Source organism: Mustela nivalis, assembly GCF_964662115.1.
Source record: "Mustela nivalis genome assembly, chromosome: 3".
NCBI classification, from domain to species: Eukaryota; Metazoa; Chordata; class Mammalia; order Carnivora; family Mustelidae; genus Mustela; species Mustela nivalis.
Window position 1 is genome coordinate 110,721,509 of NC_139022.1, and position 16,247 is coordinate 110,737,755.

The 16,247-nt window shown below is 34.2% G+C and overlaps 1 protein-coding gene across 3 annotated transcripts in view; it reads left to right on the forward strand.

The window, feature by feature from the left end:
- The window catches only part of KIF3A (kinesin family member 3A), a 55,909-nt gene that overhangs the window by 29,526 nt on the left and 10,136 nt on the right, over positions 1-16,247 (forward strand). For 2 of the 3 annotated variants that reach the window (XM_082724541.1, XM_082724540.1), the window contains 4 exons: positions 3,710-3,849; positions 4,256-4,453; positions 4,759-4,933; positions 8,990-9,088. In XM_082724541.1, coding sequence (XP_082580667.1) covers positions 3,710-3,849; positions 4,256-4,453; positions 4,759-4,933; positions 8,990-9,088 — 612 coding nt within the window. Of the gene's footprint in view, positions 1-3,709; positions 3,850-4,255; positions 4,454-4,758; positions 4,934-8,989; positions 9,089-10,741; positions 10,814-16,247 lie in introns of all 3 variants that reach the window. The other variant, XM_082724542.1, reaches the window with a different exon arrangement.

Sequence of the window (16,247 nt, forward strand, 5' to 3'; positions counted from 1 at the left end):
TAAAGCCTCTGCCTTTGGCTCAGGTCATGATCCCAGGGTCCTGGGATCGAGCCCTGCATTGGATTCCCTGCTTAGCAGGGAGCCTGCCTCCGCACCTGTCTCTGCCTGCCTCTCTGCCTACCTGTGATCTCTATCTGTCAAATAAATAAATGAAATCTTAAAAAACAAACAAACAAAAAAGAAATTAGGCCCTTCATTCCATGAACAAATACATGACCTGCTTAGCAATTAAAATGCAAGTTTAAAATAGTCCCATTCACATTGTAGGCACCATTGTAAATTGGCTAATATTTCTGTAGAGCAAGGTTTTTCAGCCATTAAACCATAATCATTTTCTTTAAAAAAATTTCTTTCTGAATAGGTAATCCATACACATGTTGTACAATTCAAAAGTCTTTCTCCTGCCCTTGGGTCTCAGTCACTTAGTTTCCACACCTGGTGGTAACTCTAATTATTTTGTCATGTTCTCTTCTTGATACAGTCTGTGAGTGCCCAAGCATGTATTTTTAGAGAGTGTGCTTGTCCTTTCCTCAGATAATAGTATACTTTATTCACTTAATGATATTTGGAAATCATTTCACAGTAACACGTGTAGGCATTTTTTTTTTTAAAGATTTTTATTTATTTATTTGACAGAGATCACAAGTACGCAGAGAGGCAGGTACAGAGAGAGGAGGAAGCAGGCTCCCCGCTGAGCAGAGAGCCCGATGCGGGGCTCGATCCCAGGACCCTGGGATCATGACCTGAGCCGAAGGCAGAGGCCTTAACCCACTGAGCCACCCAGGCGCCCCCACATGTAGGCATTTTAAAGTAACTATATAGTGTTTCACTGGATGGATCTATGTATTCATGCAGTCTTTTCTTCATAGGCTTTTGTGTTTTTACTCATGCTGTTACTGACCAGTACTGTAGTAAATATTCTTATATGTATGAGTTTATACACATGCAGTCATATTTACAGGGTAAGTTTTTCCATAGCATCTTGAAAAACATGAAAAATTTAGGGTTTTTTCTTCCTCCAAAATAAATATATATTTTTAAAAATTTATTTATTTGACAGAGATCACAAGGAGGCAGAGAGGCAGGCAGAGAGAGAGGAAGGGAAGCAGGCTCCTCGCCGAGCAGAGAGCCTGATTTGGGGCTTGATCCCAGGACCCTGGGATCATGACCTGAGCCAAAGGCAGAGGCTTTATCCCACTGAGCCACCCAGGCACCCCTAAATATTTCTTTTTAAAGATTTTATTTATTTGACACAGAGAGAGAGGGAGAAAAGATCCCAGGGTCCTGGGATCACAACTTGAGCTGAAGACAGATGCTTAACCAATAGAGCCACCCAGGTGCCCCCAAAATAAATATTTTGACAAAAAGCTATGGAAGTTTTTTTTTTTTTTTTTCAATTTCCATTTTGTGATGTATCAGTAAGTTGGAGCATTGAATAAGCTTGACTGCTGCAAGCGGTTCTCTCCTTAAGGACTGTAATGTTCAGTGTACTATGTTGCTTTGATTTCATAACCGGAAATAAAGAAAAATCAGTCATAAATAACATGCTGTACTTACATTGCAAAAATAGTAGGTATGAAAATAGTTAATAGGATTTTTAAAAATTACATGTTCTATCCTACTCCAAATTGAAAAACACTGGTGCATCATGCTTTGATAATCACATAGCTATAAAACTATTCCTGCCCTTTGATCTGGTAATTCCGGCTTGGAAAATACATCCCATGGGCATAATCCTAAAGAGAAAGAATGATGTTCACTCAAAGATGTTCATATTAGTGTTTAATATGAGGACCTAAAATTGGGAAACAATCCCAAATATCTCTCAGGGAGCAGCAAAATCAATTTTAGTAAAATTTACAAATTGTTTTTACATGAAAATATAGGATATAATGTTAAATGGAAAAGCCAGAGGATAAAATAATACTCAGTATGTTTATCACTGCCGATCAGAAGTTATAAAGTGGTGTTAGATTTTATTTTTTTTTTTAAGATTTTTTTTTTTAAGTAATCTCTGCACCCAACTTGGGGCTCAAACTTAAAACCTGAGATCTACCAGTTGAGCAAGGCAGCTGCCATGGATTTATTTTTTTTAAGTATATTTGGAAAAAATACCCAAGTTTATAATATGATTTAAAAGAAAATTTGTGTGGAGTCACAAATCCTTGTATTTTCTTTCACTAATTTTTCTTATATCTTCTTCCATTGAGCTTTGCTTTCCTTTATAACTGCAGTTTACATTCTAATTATCTGACTTCTAATGTAACCATATGCTTATTAAAAGAATACTCAATCTTCAAATTATACAGTCAGCTTGCCTTGAAAGTTCTGCATGAATATGTAATAGGAAGTTAATTTTGACATTGGCTAAAATTTACAGAATGCTTTTCAAATACTTGGCAATTAAAAAAACTAATACATGCCTATTATAAAAAAACAGACCTTTTCCTTTACATAATATATTTATGTAAAATATTTATACTTACATAAATGCTTGGTATATTTTGAACGGATGCTTTTGTTTAATAGAAATAGGATTGTACTATATATTCCTTTCTCTCTTCTCTTTTTTTTTTTTTTTTTTTAATATGTTGTGGGTATCTTTCCATGTCATCCATACAGATATGTGTTTTTAAAGGACTGTTTAATAGTCCTTAGTATGACACTTTTTCTTAAGATTTTATTTATTTGTTTAGAGAGAGTATGTAAGTGGTGGGAGAGGGAGAGGGAAGGTTCAATCTCACTACCTGAGCCAAAATCAAGAGTCAGATGCTTAACTGACTAAGCCGCCCAGGTTCCCCATGACTGTTCTATAATAGGTTGACACTGTCCTTTTGGTTGTTTCTGAGCTCTTGATATTGCAAACAGTGCTGTACTGAATATCCTGTATCTATCTAATGCATATATGCAAGTATTTCTGTGTCTTAGGTGCTTGGAACATAATGCTTTTTAGAGATAGCTTAAACAGCAATAGTTTTTTGAATTATTTAACTTTGTGGGCTTTTTTTTTAACCTAAGTTTGTATTTTTTTTTAGTCAGGATTGAAATGAAGTATTTTGTCCTAAAATTACCTCTGTAGTATGAGAAACATTACAAATTCCTTTTTTTTTTTAAAGATTTTATTTATTTATTTGACAGAGAGAGATCATAAGTAGTCAGAGAGGCAGGCAGAGAGAGAGAGAGAGAGGAGGAAGCAGGCTCCCTGCCAAGCAGAGAGACCAATGCGGGACTCGATCCCAGGATCCCGAGATCATGACCCGAGCGGAAGGCAGCGGCCTAACCCACTGAGCCACCCAGGCGCCATCCTTTTTTTTTTTTTTTTAAGATTTTAAAAAATTTACTTACTTGACAGAGAAAGAGAGCACAAGTAGGCAGAGCAACAAGCATAGGGAGTGGAAGAAGCAGGCTCCCTGCTGAGCAGGGAGCCCGATGCTGGGCTCAATCCCAGGACCCTGAGATCATGACCTGAGCCAAAGCCATATGCTTAACTGACTGAGCCACCCAGGCACCCCTGCAAATTCTTTTGTTATAAACATAAATTGTCAGAAATTTCTAATGTTAAATAAACCTATGCTTTTCTGGTTTAGCCATGCTCTCTGGCTCTTTGCTGTGATGAAATTAAGTATTTTAAACCATTCTGTATATTTAATTATTTTAAAAAATACTCCCTCTTGTTTTACTTTTTAAGAATTTCCTTCCATTCTTTAAGGTTCTGTTGGTGCAACTAACATGAATGAACATAGTTCCCGTTCCCATGCCATCTTTACAATTACTATAGAATGCAGTGAAAAAGGCATTGATGGTAACATGCACGTCAGAATGGGGAAGCTCCATCTTGTAGATCTTGCTGTGAGTAACAGGACACTACTGAAGGAATAACCCTTGTGATTTTTTGCATTTTAAAAGCGAATAAAAATTCACTTATAAAAATTGAAAATGTGTGATTTACATGGAATTTTTAAGTTGTTTATTTGTGTATGTGTTTTTTACTTATTATCTATTATGGAATACTTCCAACATCTACAAAAGTACTAAGAATAGTATGGTCTCTTATGTACCTGTGACCCAACTTCAGTCTGTTTGTGCCAGGCCCATTTCATCTCTACCATCAGCCACTTTTCCCCTTCCTATATTTTTTTGAAGCAAATTCCAGATACTATAGCAGATTTTTTAGTGTCACATTTTGTTTTAAACTTTCGGAGGAATATTCTGTATATTTCATTTTAGCTTTATTTCTGTCTTTATTTATTGCTAGGGTTCAGAAAGACAAGCAAAAACTGGAGCTACTGGACAGCGCCTAAAGGAAGCCACAAAAATCAATCTTTCGCTTTCCACCCTTGGTAATGTAATTTCTGCTTTGGTTGATGGAAAAAGCACTCATGTTCCTTATCGCAACTCTAAACTGACTCGTCTTCTTCAGGATTCCTTGGGAGGAAATTCAAAAACCATGATGGTAAGACTTAATTGTAGAATAGTTATCATTGAGGAAAATTTCATATTCCTGGTTATGCTAATAATTGATATGCATAACATTTTAAAAACTATTGATTATTTCACTTATGATTTGTGGTTATTCTTTTTCAAGTACACTGTGTTAATCCATATAATGGTGTTTGGAAATCCATGTCATTGATGTTTTCTTGTTCAAGAAGGTCAGAGGAAAACTATGTTTCAAAAATTCTTTTTGATATAGTCATAGTGGTCATATTAATTTTAACTGCCTCAAGTGTAAAATGTTTTGTATTCCTAATTCAACAGTGTGCAAATATTGGGCCAGCAGATTACAATTATGATGAAACTATCAGTACATTACGGTATGCTAACCGTGCTAAGAATATTAAAAATAAAGCTAGAATTAATGAAGACCCAAAGGATGCTTTGCTTCGCCAGTTTCAGAAAGAAATAGAGGAACTGAAAAAAAAGCTTGAAGAAGGTAACTTTTTCTCAAAATATTAATGTGAGTGTTGGCTAAAAATGTTGCTTAACCACTAAGTGCTCTAATTTAAAAAACTTACTGAAATTCTTCGAGCATCTAACTTTGATACTTAAAGCAATATTTTTGTAAAGTAACTTGATATACACTTCAGCATTTTTGTATTAAGTTTGGGAATGATTATGTATTATTTGTGTATGTGATTTTTAAAAATTCGTTCAATTTAAACCTCCATCTCAATCGTATCAGTTCCCATATCCTTTTTGAGATTTCATTTGACCACTTACTAAATAATGAATTTTTTTATGTTTGTATAAGAGCAAGTTTTACCATATATGTATTTAGGTGAAAATGACCCAGAGTTCTTTGTGAAAGATTTCAGTCACTATTATTCAAAGTAAAGAAACCTATCAGAGTCATGGGTAAACAGAATTTACCATAAGGAAAAATTCATTGAATTTTTTTTGAAAAGCATATCTGAAAATACGCTTTCATGCTTGAATTTGAACGTGAGATTATGTTTGAGGAATCCTTTTCTAACAAGATGTTAGAAGGTTAGAAAGTTTGCAGACCTTGTTCATGAGGATGAGAAATTTACAGATATCATTAAGTACTTGGTGACTCTACACTTTCATGCTAATAACTGATTGGCATAGGGCTCCTTTTCATTGCAGGTAAACAAATGGCTTTAGAAAAGGTTTTTTGTTTGTTTGTTTGTTTGTTTTTACAGTTTATGGGGAAACGGGATAAAACAGATGTGAATTGCAGAGATGCCACCGTCACAGATGTTTGGAAAGGGTACTTACTCAATAAACTTGAGTAAGATTAGTGAGGAAAAGCAGTAATTGGGCTGCCGTTTAGATAATGACATTTGGTATTTTAAATGTGACCACTAGGTGGTATTTATAGTCAGTATGTTTTAAAGATTTAAAATTTCTTCGATTTGTTAATGTTCAATTCATACCTTTATTTTGCTGCCTTTATTTGTTTACATTTTTTCAATGTGACAAAATAAACATAATGTAAAATTTACCATTTTAACTATTGTTGTTCTGTGGCATTAAGTATGTTAACATTGTTTGGAACTATTACCATTATCCATCCCTAAAAGTTTTTAATCATCCCCAAATGAAATTCTGTACCCATTAAACATCCAATTCTCCATCCCTCTCTCTGCCTCACTTCTGGTAACCACTGTTCTGTCTCTGAATTTGACTATTTTAGATAACTCATGAGTAGAATCATATAATATGTGTGCTTTTGTATCTCGCTTATTTTACCTAGCATAATGTCTTCAAGGTTCATCCGTATCGTAGCATGTGTCAGGATTTCCTTCCTTTTTAAGGTTGAGTAATATCCCATTGTTTGTATATACCACATTTTGTTTATCTGTGCATCTTTTGGTGGACATGTGTGTTGTTTCTGCCTTTTTACTACTTTAAATAATCTGGCTATGAATGTGGGTGTACAGATATGTGTTGCAGTATGCAGCAAATTTTATGCATAAAATTTTAAAATTTTATTTTAAAAGATGTAAAATTTTATGCAGTAAAATTTTCAAAAATTATTCTTTTGTTTTTGCCTGATTTTTACTGTTTATATGATCAACTGTATTTACCATATTATAACACTCCATTAACTGGATTATAAAAACAAATGTCATAAGCATCAGTGAAATCAAATATCTTTTTTTTTTTTAAAGATTTTGTTTATTTATTTGACAGACAGATTACATGTAGGCAGAGAGGCAGGCAGAGAGAGAGGAGGAAGCAGGCTCCCTGCTGAGCAGAGAGCCTGATGCGGGGCTCGATCCCAGGACCCTGAGATCATGACCTGAGCCGAAGGCAGAGGCTTAACCCACTGAACCACCCAGGCGCCCCTGAAATCAAATATCTTAAGAATAAAGTCAGCATTATGACATGATCAGTCAATTCCAATTCTGGGTGTATACTGAAAGGAATTGAAAGCAAGAACTCATTTTTGAAAAATTTTATTGACTTCTAGAAAACTTGAAGGTATACTGAATTCCTATGTACTCCTCACCCTGCTTCCCCTTATGTTGACATCTTATATGACTGGTACATCTTACAGTTATTGGAACCAGGAATTTTATATTGATTCAGACTTACTAGCTAACCTATCAGTCTTACTCAGATGTTGAGTTTGCCCTCTAGTGCCCTTTCTCTCCAGTCCAGGATGCAGTCGAGCATCACATACTGCATTTAGTTGTCTCCTCCAGTTTTCAGTTCCTCATGTTTCTCTTTCTTTCATGGTCATGACACTGTAAAAATGACATATTTGTAGAATGTCCCTCAATTTGGGTGGCCTATACTTCTCTTATAATTATTCTGCAAGATTTCTTCACTCTAAATTCTGTAATTTTACATTTTCCTGTGAACTCAAGGTGTGTCTTGTGGGGAGATACTTTTGAAACTACTAAAAGGTACTGTTTCTGATCATACTTTTTCCTCACCAGTTTGAGGATCCATTAAGGGTTCTTGCCAGCAACAGTAATTCTGTTGCTTCTTGATGACTTTGTCTTCTCAGCATTCCTTCTCATGTTTAATGTTTAGAATTCTGGTATAAGGGGGAGTAGTCCCTCCTTCCCTACTTGTTTATTTAGTTATGTCAGTATTATTTTAGTCTGTGCATTATAACACAATAATATTATTTGTTTTATTGCTCAGTTTGTTTGAGCTTTTGCCATAGAAGCTTCTGAATTCAGGGTAGTTGCTATACCTTTCAGCATGCTTCCATCAGTTTTTAAATTTTTTTTAAAAGATTTTATTTATTTATTAGAGAGAGAGAGAGAGAACACAAGCAGGGGGAGTGGGATACAGAGAAGCAGCTGCCCCGCTGAGCATGCAGCCCAATGCGGGACTCGATCCCAGAACCCCGGGACCATGACCTGAGCTAAAGGCAGATGCTTAATGACTGAGCCACCCAGGCGCTCCTGATTTTTGGTTTTGAGTGCTGCTTTATTTCTGGCACCACAGATGTTTTGGGCTCATTTTATATGTTCCCTGCCCTGGTATTAAACCACCTATTTCTCCCTAGCTCCTTTCAGTGGAGAATGGTATTTAGAAACCAAGACTTGGGCATTAAGTGCACTCATTGCTACCAGGGTGCCACTGTTACGAGGACTGAAGAAAATATTTTTAATGAATTCTTTTTTTCTAATATCCTTCTCTTCCTATCTGTTATTTACTGGTTCAGATATTATCGTTTGTGATTAGTGTATATTTATTTTTTCCCAAATACCTGTTTTTTTAGACATTTCATACATGGACAGTGTTTTGTTTTTTTTGTTTTTTTTGTTTTTTTAAGATTTTATTTATTTGACAGATAGGTCATAAGTAGGCAGAGAGGCAGGGAGGCAGGCTCCCTGCTGAGCAGAGAGACCAATTCGGGCTCGATCCCAGGACCCCGGGATCATGACCTGAACTGAAGGCAGAGGCTTTAACCCACTGAGCCATCCAGGCACCCTAAGAATATTTTAAAAATAAAATAAAATCTGACATAGAAAACTGAGGAGAAAATACTTCCCCAAAGTGATCACTTTTTTAAAAAACTGAAATAATAAACTTGAAATTTTTATATATATGCAGAACTTTTTTTAAACTAATAATTTGAAATTTAAGTAGATCAGAATTTTTTTTTTTTTGAAGATTTATTTGAGGGAGTGAGAGAGGGAGCACAAGCGGTGGGGGGGTGCGTGGAGAGCGTGAGTGGGGACAGGGGAGCACGAGCAGGCGGGTGCAGTGACTCTCAGGGCTCCATCCCAGGACTCCAGGATCATGACCTGAGCTGAAGGCAGATGCTTAACCGACCAAGCCACCCAGGCGCCCCTTAAGTTGATCAGAATTTAACTTCTCTTTAGGAACTTTAAAGTAAAGCCTCTGTGTACATTATATCTTTTCTTGAAGTTAGCATGTGATGTACTGTTTAGGAATATTAAAGTAAGCTTTGTTTAGGGCAACAAAGTTAATGAGGAAGGTTGATGTAGAATATAATCTGGTATAGAATATAAATTGTTCTGTAAAATTTCTGTTCAAGGGGAAGAAATATCAGGCTCAGATATCAGTGGGTCGGAGGAGGAGGAGGATGAAGAAGGCGAGGTTGGAGAGGATGGAGAAAAAAGGAAAAAAAGAAGGGGTAAGTTCCTTTTAATGTTCTAGAAATGAACTGGGATTGCTGCAGTAAATATGGTTTAACCTTCATCTGAGTGCATGCCTTTTGCCATTTTTAGTTATGGTAGCAATTCACACAGTGGAAATATGGCACACACTTGATAAACTTTGCCTTATTTTTTTCTCCAATGCTGATCTCCTACTTAACAGTTGAATCATAATGCCATAAGTTCTGTCTTTTACAGTTTAGAATTGTAAAAATCTGTGATAATGGTTATACCATGTAAAGATTTCATTCAGGATTTTAATTTTATGGGGGGACTTTGATTTGTGTTGGGAACCTAAAAATTTTTTTTTAGGAAATCAAGATAATGTGGAGTTTTTCCTCAAGCATGATTAGGCTTTAGAAGTCACTGAATTTTTAAATGATGAAGTTATATGAGAATTCTATTTTTTTAATTTAATACTTTGCTTTATAAAATGTACTTTCATTCTTACTCTTTTATGGGGCATTTGTTGCCAAGTGTGAAGTTTGTATTTATGGCGATAAAGATACACATAACAGGCAAGAGGGAGACCTATTATATAATAATGGCCCACTTTTCAAACATTTTTGCTCTTAATGTTTGTTTGTTTCAGAACTCTCTTCCATTAATGTGGATCATTAATGTGTGGATCATTGTTTTCAAGCTGGTGCATATTTTGCTTGTCTTATTAAAATAATGATCTTGCTGAAAATAAACCAAAGGTCTGTCATTTCAGAAGACAGGAAGAGCATGATTTAGAGCAAGAGCTGGCCAGCTGTGGTCTACTGGCCAAATCTGGCCCACCACCTGTTTTTATAAATTTATTAAACATCCATGCTTATTTGTTTGCATATGGTGTTCAGCTGCTTTCAGATGAGACTGTATGGCCCACAAAGCTTAAAGCACTTATTATCTGTCCCTTAAACAGAAAATGCTTGCTGTCCATCTATTTAGATAAATGGCTTTGTGTTCATCCCTATTTTTTCACAGACTATTCATAGCTAAAGCAGATCATAGATTTGTTTAAAATAAAATTTAAAATAGGAAAAAAATGCCATTGCTTAATATGTTAAAATATTTATTAATAGGATAACTACCTTCTAGACTTAGAGATTTGAAGATTTTTAGTGAGCCTTTCACAGTTCTGCCATGAAACCTGAAACATACATAATTATATCCAGTTTTTGATGTTTTGGTGGAGGGTGAAATTGGAGATGAACCCAGCTGTCAAGATGACGAAGGGCAGTTCATCATTCCTATAGTTTTAATGGTGCATAACTTTAAATTCTAAAACTCACTTCCTGTAACTTACCGGGTAAATAGTTTAAGTAGACTTAAATGTCACCAAATGCCTTATTTTTGATTCATGTCATTTCAGCCCTCTGAATTATTATGTTGTAACTGGGTAGTGGGATTTGCCCACAGTAGATGCTTAAAGGAGTCCGGTTTGCCCCGTCTAGTTTTGTAACTAGAGAATATTGGGTAGTCTACCAAGACTGGTATTAAGGGAAAGTACATTTTGATTCTTTAATGGAAAGCTTGATTGTTCTTTAAAATTCTCTCTCTGGCACTGAATTTTCCTCTGTGTGTGTGTTCATTTTCTTGTTTCCTCTTTCTTTGGTTCCTGTCGGGCTCACTTCTTTGTCTTCCAGGCAGTAGCAGCAGCAGTAGTTCAGACTCCACATGTTCTGTCATAGAGAAACCTCGGGATAAGTCCTTGCCTAGTGAGTGGTAGCTCTTAAATTCTCTCACAGAGCTTTGGCTTTTCCATAACCCATGGGCTTCATTGGAGAAATGCTGCACTGCTCCCTGTCATTACTTCAAGAATACATGTTGGACTTCTCAGTAGGACAAAGCATGTGATGATTTCCCCCTTCTTCATCGCTTCCAGTTAACTGTAATTGTTAAAACGTGTGCTTAAGCTTATGTTTGAGATAATGGAAGAGAGATTCATGCTTTTGCAATTGAGATAATGTAAAGAGAGCGAGTAAGCTGTATAAAAGAATAATTCTTATGGTTCCTTTTTATGTTTCGGGATAAACTTCCAATCCTAGTCAGTATAAGGGACATGCAGTAACGAATCCTGAATTTCCAAAAGTATAAATTACATTTGGCAATATACCAGTGCCCATTATAACATGTCTTAAGTTAAAGATTTGATGCTGTGGTATCCCATTCTTAGGGGTAGCTTAAGATTGAAAGCTCCCAAATGAAGAAAAACATAAAGTTTGAAGCAAGTAAAGATATATTGGATAATAATTTTATTTCAGATGGCCACTTTTCTCTCTTTCTCAACTGCCTAATTGATTTTAAGGAACTCTACTCTGTGATTAGAGGATTCAGATCCACAAGAAGTTGTTTATTTCAGTCACAGTTTCTTTCTTAAACCTTAAATCAGTTGAAAAGTATTGCTAATTTTTAGTTATAATTTTAGGAGAAAAGGGAAGTGACTTTTTTTTTCTACTAGATTGCAGCTTACTGCCTTTTAAAGCATTATCTGTGTACTTAATTTTCTAAAACTAATAACAAGCACATTTGGTTATTCTTAATGCATTTAGCTGTCTAAAGGAAGAATTGCAAGAATATTAGGAATCGTTTTCTTTCTTGACAACTCTTATATTTTACCAAAACAATTAATTGTATAGGACAATTTATAAAATACAAGAAATTTCCTTAGAAACCATATAGAGTTATTATTTTGTACTATCAACTGTCAGATATGAGAAAATACCTGAGTGGCATTATAATTTAAGTTTCTGTTTTAAAATTTACCTTAATCTTTAAAGTAGTAGTTATGTGAAAATATGTTATGAAATGAGTTCAGTTCATGCAGTTTTAGTCACTGTGTACCTAGCTCATAACATTGACTTCTGTTGTGATGTGGGCGTGTTGGTGAAGTGGAAAAATAGTATTCCTAGCATGTGGTTGCTGTGTGTAACGTGTATGTACCTTCCCTTTTAAAAATACGAATGGCTATTTTTTTTAAGGTGTTCTTTGCTTGAATCATCAGTTGATCATTTACCTCTATGGAATCATAATTACCCTTAACAATCTACTAATAGATTGAATGCAAGTTCGTTATTATACAGGTGTACTTCACTTTATGCAGTTAATTTTTTTTCTGAAAAAATAGCTTATAAATCAAATTGGAAAATCAAATCTTTTGGGAGAACTTGCTGTTCTTAATGTTTCTTTATTGTCCTTTTGTTAATCAAATTATCACTGCAAACTGCTATAATCCAATTATCTCTTTAGTTGATTAAGGTTTTTGTGTGGATTTTCTTAAAGGGGAGGCACACCTGTATGGGATCTTTATATTAGAACATTGAATTGGGAAATTCTATAAATTGACAGTGCAAATTTTGCTACTTTTAACTTACTAATTTTTAAAATTGGCTTAATTTCCTGTTTTGTCCTTTTAGATTACTTCCCAGATCTTAGCAGGTTCCCAATTCCATGTGTACCATTAGTATAACCACTTGGTGCTGAACTATTATATTTGCAGGAGTCTGGGAGTCATTGTGAGCTCTTGAGATTGATTTAAATTGTAATCTTAGTCTCAATCTTATTTGCTTAAATTACATCTCTGATTGTGTTGAATTTGCTTTTCTTTTTACATAAAGCTGCTCTTTTTCAGTTTTGATAATGATTTGATTTATTTCTATATTTATACTATGAATAAATGCTGTTAAACATTTTTCTTTGTTTTACAAAGGAAATAATGTTTTTTTTTTCCTCTTCATCTCTGTGCATATGCTTCCTGTCTACGATTTGCTTACTACTCTTACTGAAAGATCAAGCAGGTTGGTGTGATTGATTTGCACTCCACATGATACAAATTATTTAAACTATAAAGAACTTTGTTATTTAATTGCACTACATTTTTTAAATTTAATTTTTTTCAAGGTAAGTATCTGTCTTTTGTATTTAAAAATATCTTCCAACAGTAGCTTTTTTTAAAAAACCTTTTCTCCTAAATTAAATTAAAAAAAATTCATTTCAGTTTTTGTTTAGGAAGATATTAGGAACATTCTTTTATTATTTTTTTTTTTTAAGATTTTATTTATTTATTTCAGACATCGTGAGTAGGCAGAGAGGCAGGCAGAGAAAGAGAGGGGAGGGGGAAGCAGGCTTCCCGCTGAGCAGAGAGCCCGATGTGGGGCTTGATCCCAGGACCCTGGGACCATGACCTGAGCTGAGGGCAGAGGCTTTAACCTACTGAGCCACCCAGGTGCCCCTAGGAACATTCTTTTTTCCAAATGATCTTTTTAGACAAACAGTTCAGAAGTATTTGAGTGACAGTGACAACTACACTGGATTCTGTCAGTTAAGTCTACAAAATAGACAAATATAACACCAGAAGCAGATGACATGATCTTTTTTCCTAAATTTTTAAAGACCCATTAAGCCAAATTTTGGTAATACAAATATAAATGATTTTCACTTTCAAGCATTTTTTTTTTTTTAAAGCAAGGAATCAAATGCGTGGTTACTTATGCCCATGAGTGCTCATGTAATGAAAATAAAATTCACTTAAGTCTTCCTGAAATTCTTCCCTTTAACCTTATCTTGCCAAAGTTCATTTTGACAGTTTTGGTTGGAACACATGGTGAAGGCAACTAAAAGTATTACTACTCCTGTTTGGCTTAATTAAATACTATATAACATCACCATTTTTTTTTTTTTTTTTTTAGATTTATTTACCTGAAATTTTGTGTTGAATTGTGTCATGCATTATTAAAAGAAGGGTTTTTGGGTGGTTTGTTTAAGATTTTTAGAAAATCTTTAAGAGAAAACCAAAACAATCTGAAAGTGACTTTTAGTGATGTCATGATTTTAAGTGCCTGGTTAGGAAAGTTGGAATATATTCACATTTAGCCTAATTTATTATTTGGAGAGAAATACAATGATTTATCTGAATAATACTGACTAGAAATTCTGTTACTTAAAATATTAGACTTTTGAAACTGAACCTAGCTATAAATGCATGGTATTCTTTATGAGAATTTTGTAGGAGCACAGTAAGATTTTTGCTGCTAAAGCATAAGTGGGAAAATACTACCTGAATGGTTTTGAATAACTAATGCAGTTCAGGCCTGGTAGTAATTCATCAAAAGGTTGTGCTTTTGTATTTCTACATGTAATATATATATATTTTTACTGCCTCTTAATGGGGTTGGAGACTGCAGGTTGTTAACTGCTAACCAAACAATTGGAACTCTACAAGCCTAAAAATTAATGTGCATATATTTATCAGATCATTTCGACTCTATTGTTAGTGTGTGTATCCGTGTCTTCGTACAGAGGTTTTTTTTGTCTTAACATACTTGCCATTAAAAAATATATATATTTGTAATTCTGAGGTGGAAAGTAAGTTATGATTTTTAAATGCACACACTTTATTCATTTATTTATTTATTTTTAAAGCTTTTATTTTTACCTAGTTTCTGTACCCAACATGGGGTTCGAACTCACGATCCCAAGATAAAGAGTCTCATGCTCTGCCAGCTTATCAGCCAGGCACTGTCTGCATGCATTTAACTTTATACTTGATATACTTTATACTCAGATTTCTTAGAAATAGTACTACTGATCAGAAATCCTTTCTAGGAGTTCATGGGAAAAGGAATTAGATTACTTAAAAATAAAATTTTTTAACAGCATAACTCAGGACATTCAGTACAGGTGACTGTGCCAAAGAAGCCAACACATTCAGGTCTACATTCTGACTTTTGGAATGCAATGAATCACACCACACCAAAGCATGAATTTGGATCAGTGCTCTTATTTACTCTTTTATTGAACTGACTTGTTTTGTGGCTTAAGTTTGCTTTAGACCTTTATTTCTATAGAAATGAAGGGATATATTTTAAAACCTTGGGTTTGTTTTTTTAATATAATTGTATCCTAAAGATTTAAAGTCTATGAATAATTCTTCATCTCATGGTTCCTGAAAGTATATATTCAGATATATACCTGCACCCGCATTATCTTTCAGTTTTCTTTCCTTGTTAGCAGTAGGGGCTAGCTTTTGGGTGGAGACATTAACGATTTACAGACTCCTCAGGTTTATATTCTTCTGTGGTCCTTTGGGAAGGAAGTTAAGAATGACAGAAAGCTTTCAGGAGAGCCTCATACCAATTCTATGAAAAGTTTGATTGTTTTTCTAAGGAAAGTATGTTTCAAAGAAATTATATTACCAGAAATGAATTATATTTGACTCAGTTTCATAACCAGTTTAATAACCTATTTTTTAATTTTCTCTTTTTGGTTTTTCATTTTAATTTCATGATTTTCTAATTCATTCAGTTAGCTTTTACTGAACATCTGTTGTGTGTATATGAAACACTCTGCTAGGCACTATAGTCAAAATAATCAATTGGAAGCCATATTTCCAGCTTTATTATTTGGTAGTATTTCTACTTTTATTTGATATTTAGCATATTTAAAATGGTTTAGGTTCAGGATCCGGAGTTTGACAATAGTAACAAGCTGTTTTAGTTGCTCATTTAAGATAGATGATATAGATCATGGTAGCTCAGCAACTGTAAAATGCCTGGTTAATTATAACATAGCCATTATATAATTAGTATAGAACTTCATCCTTTAAGGTATACTATGAGATGAAATACTTCCAAATAATTTTATTAGACATACATTTTAGGGAAACTCTGAAGATATATATTAGGAACTTGTTGCTATAAATTTGGCCTTGACACGCTTGTCTGTGCAATTTATGTCTATATGTGACTTTGGTTTGTTCATTTGTTTTAATAAATTTTGGGGGGGCATTTTGGGAATGCATTTTGGGAAGGCACTTGATTTTGTACCTACCTAGTTATCATAAAAAAATAACTAATCTTACTGCTTTTTTAAACATATATCTTTTTTGGGGACCCATAGATCTTTGGCTTTTTAAATTTGGCCCTTTATTAACCTTTCTCTTTCTTTTCCTTTACTTACCTGTTTTGCTTCTCTTTCACATACTTTTGTTCTTAGTTATCATTGCACAGTTATACAACATTTTGTTTAGCAAAGTTATTCTAGGAACATAATAGAAATCAAATATTTATTTGATTTCCTTAAAATGTTGATATTTTGTATTATTGAGGAATGTATCTTATAAATTGAAGATAATTTATAGAATTCTCAAAAACT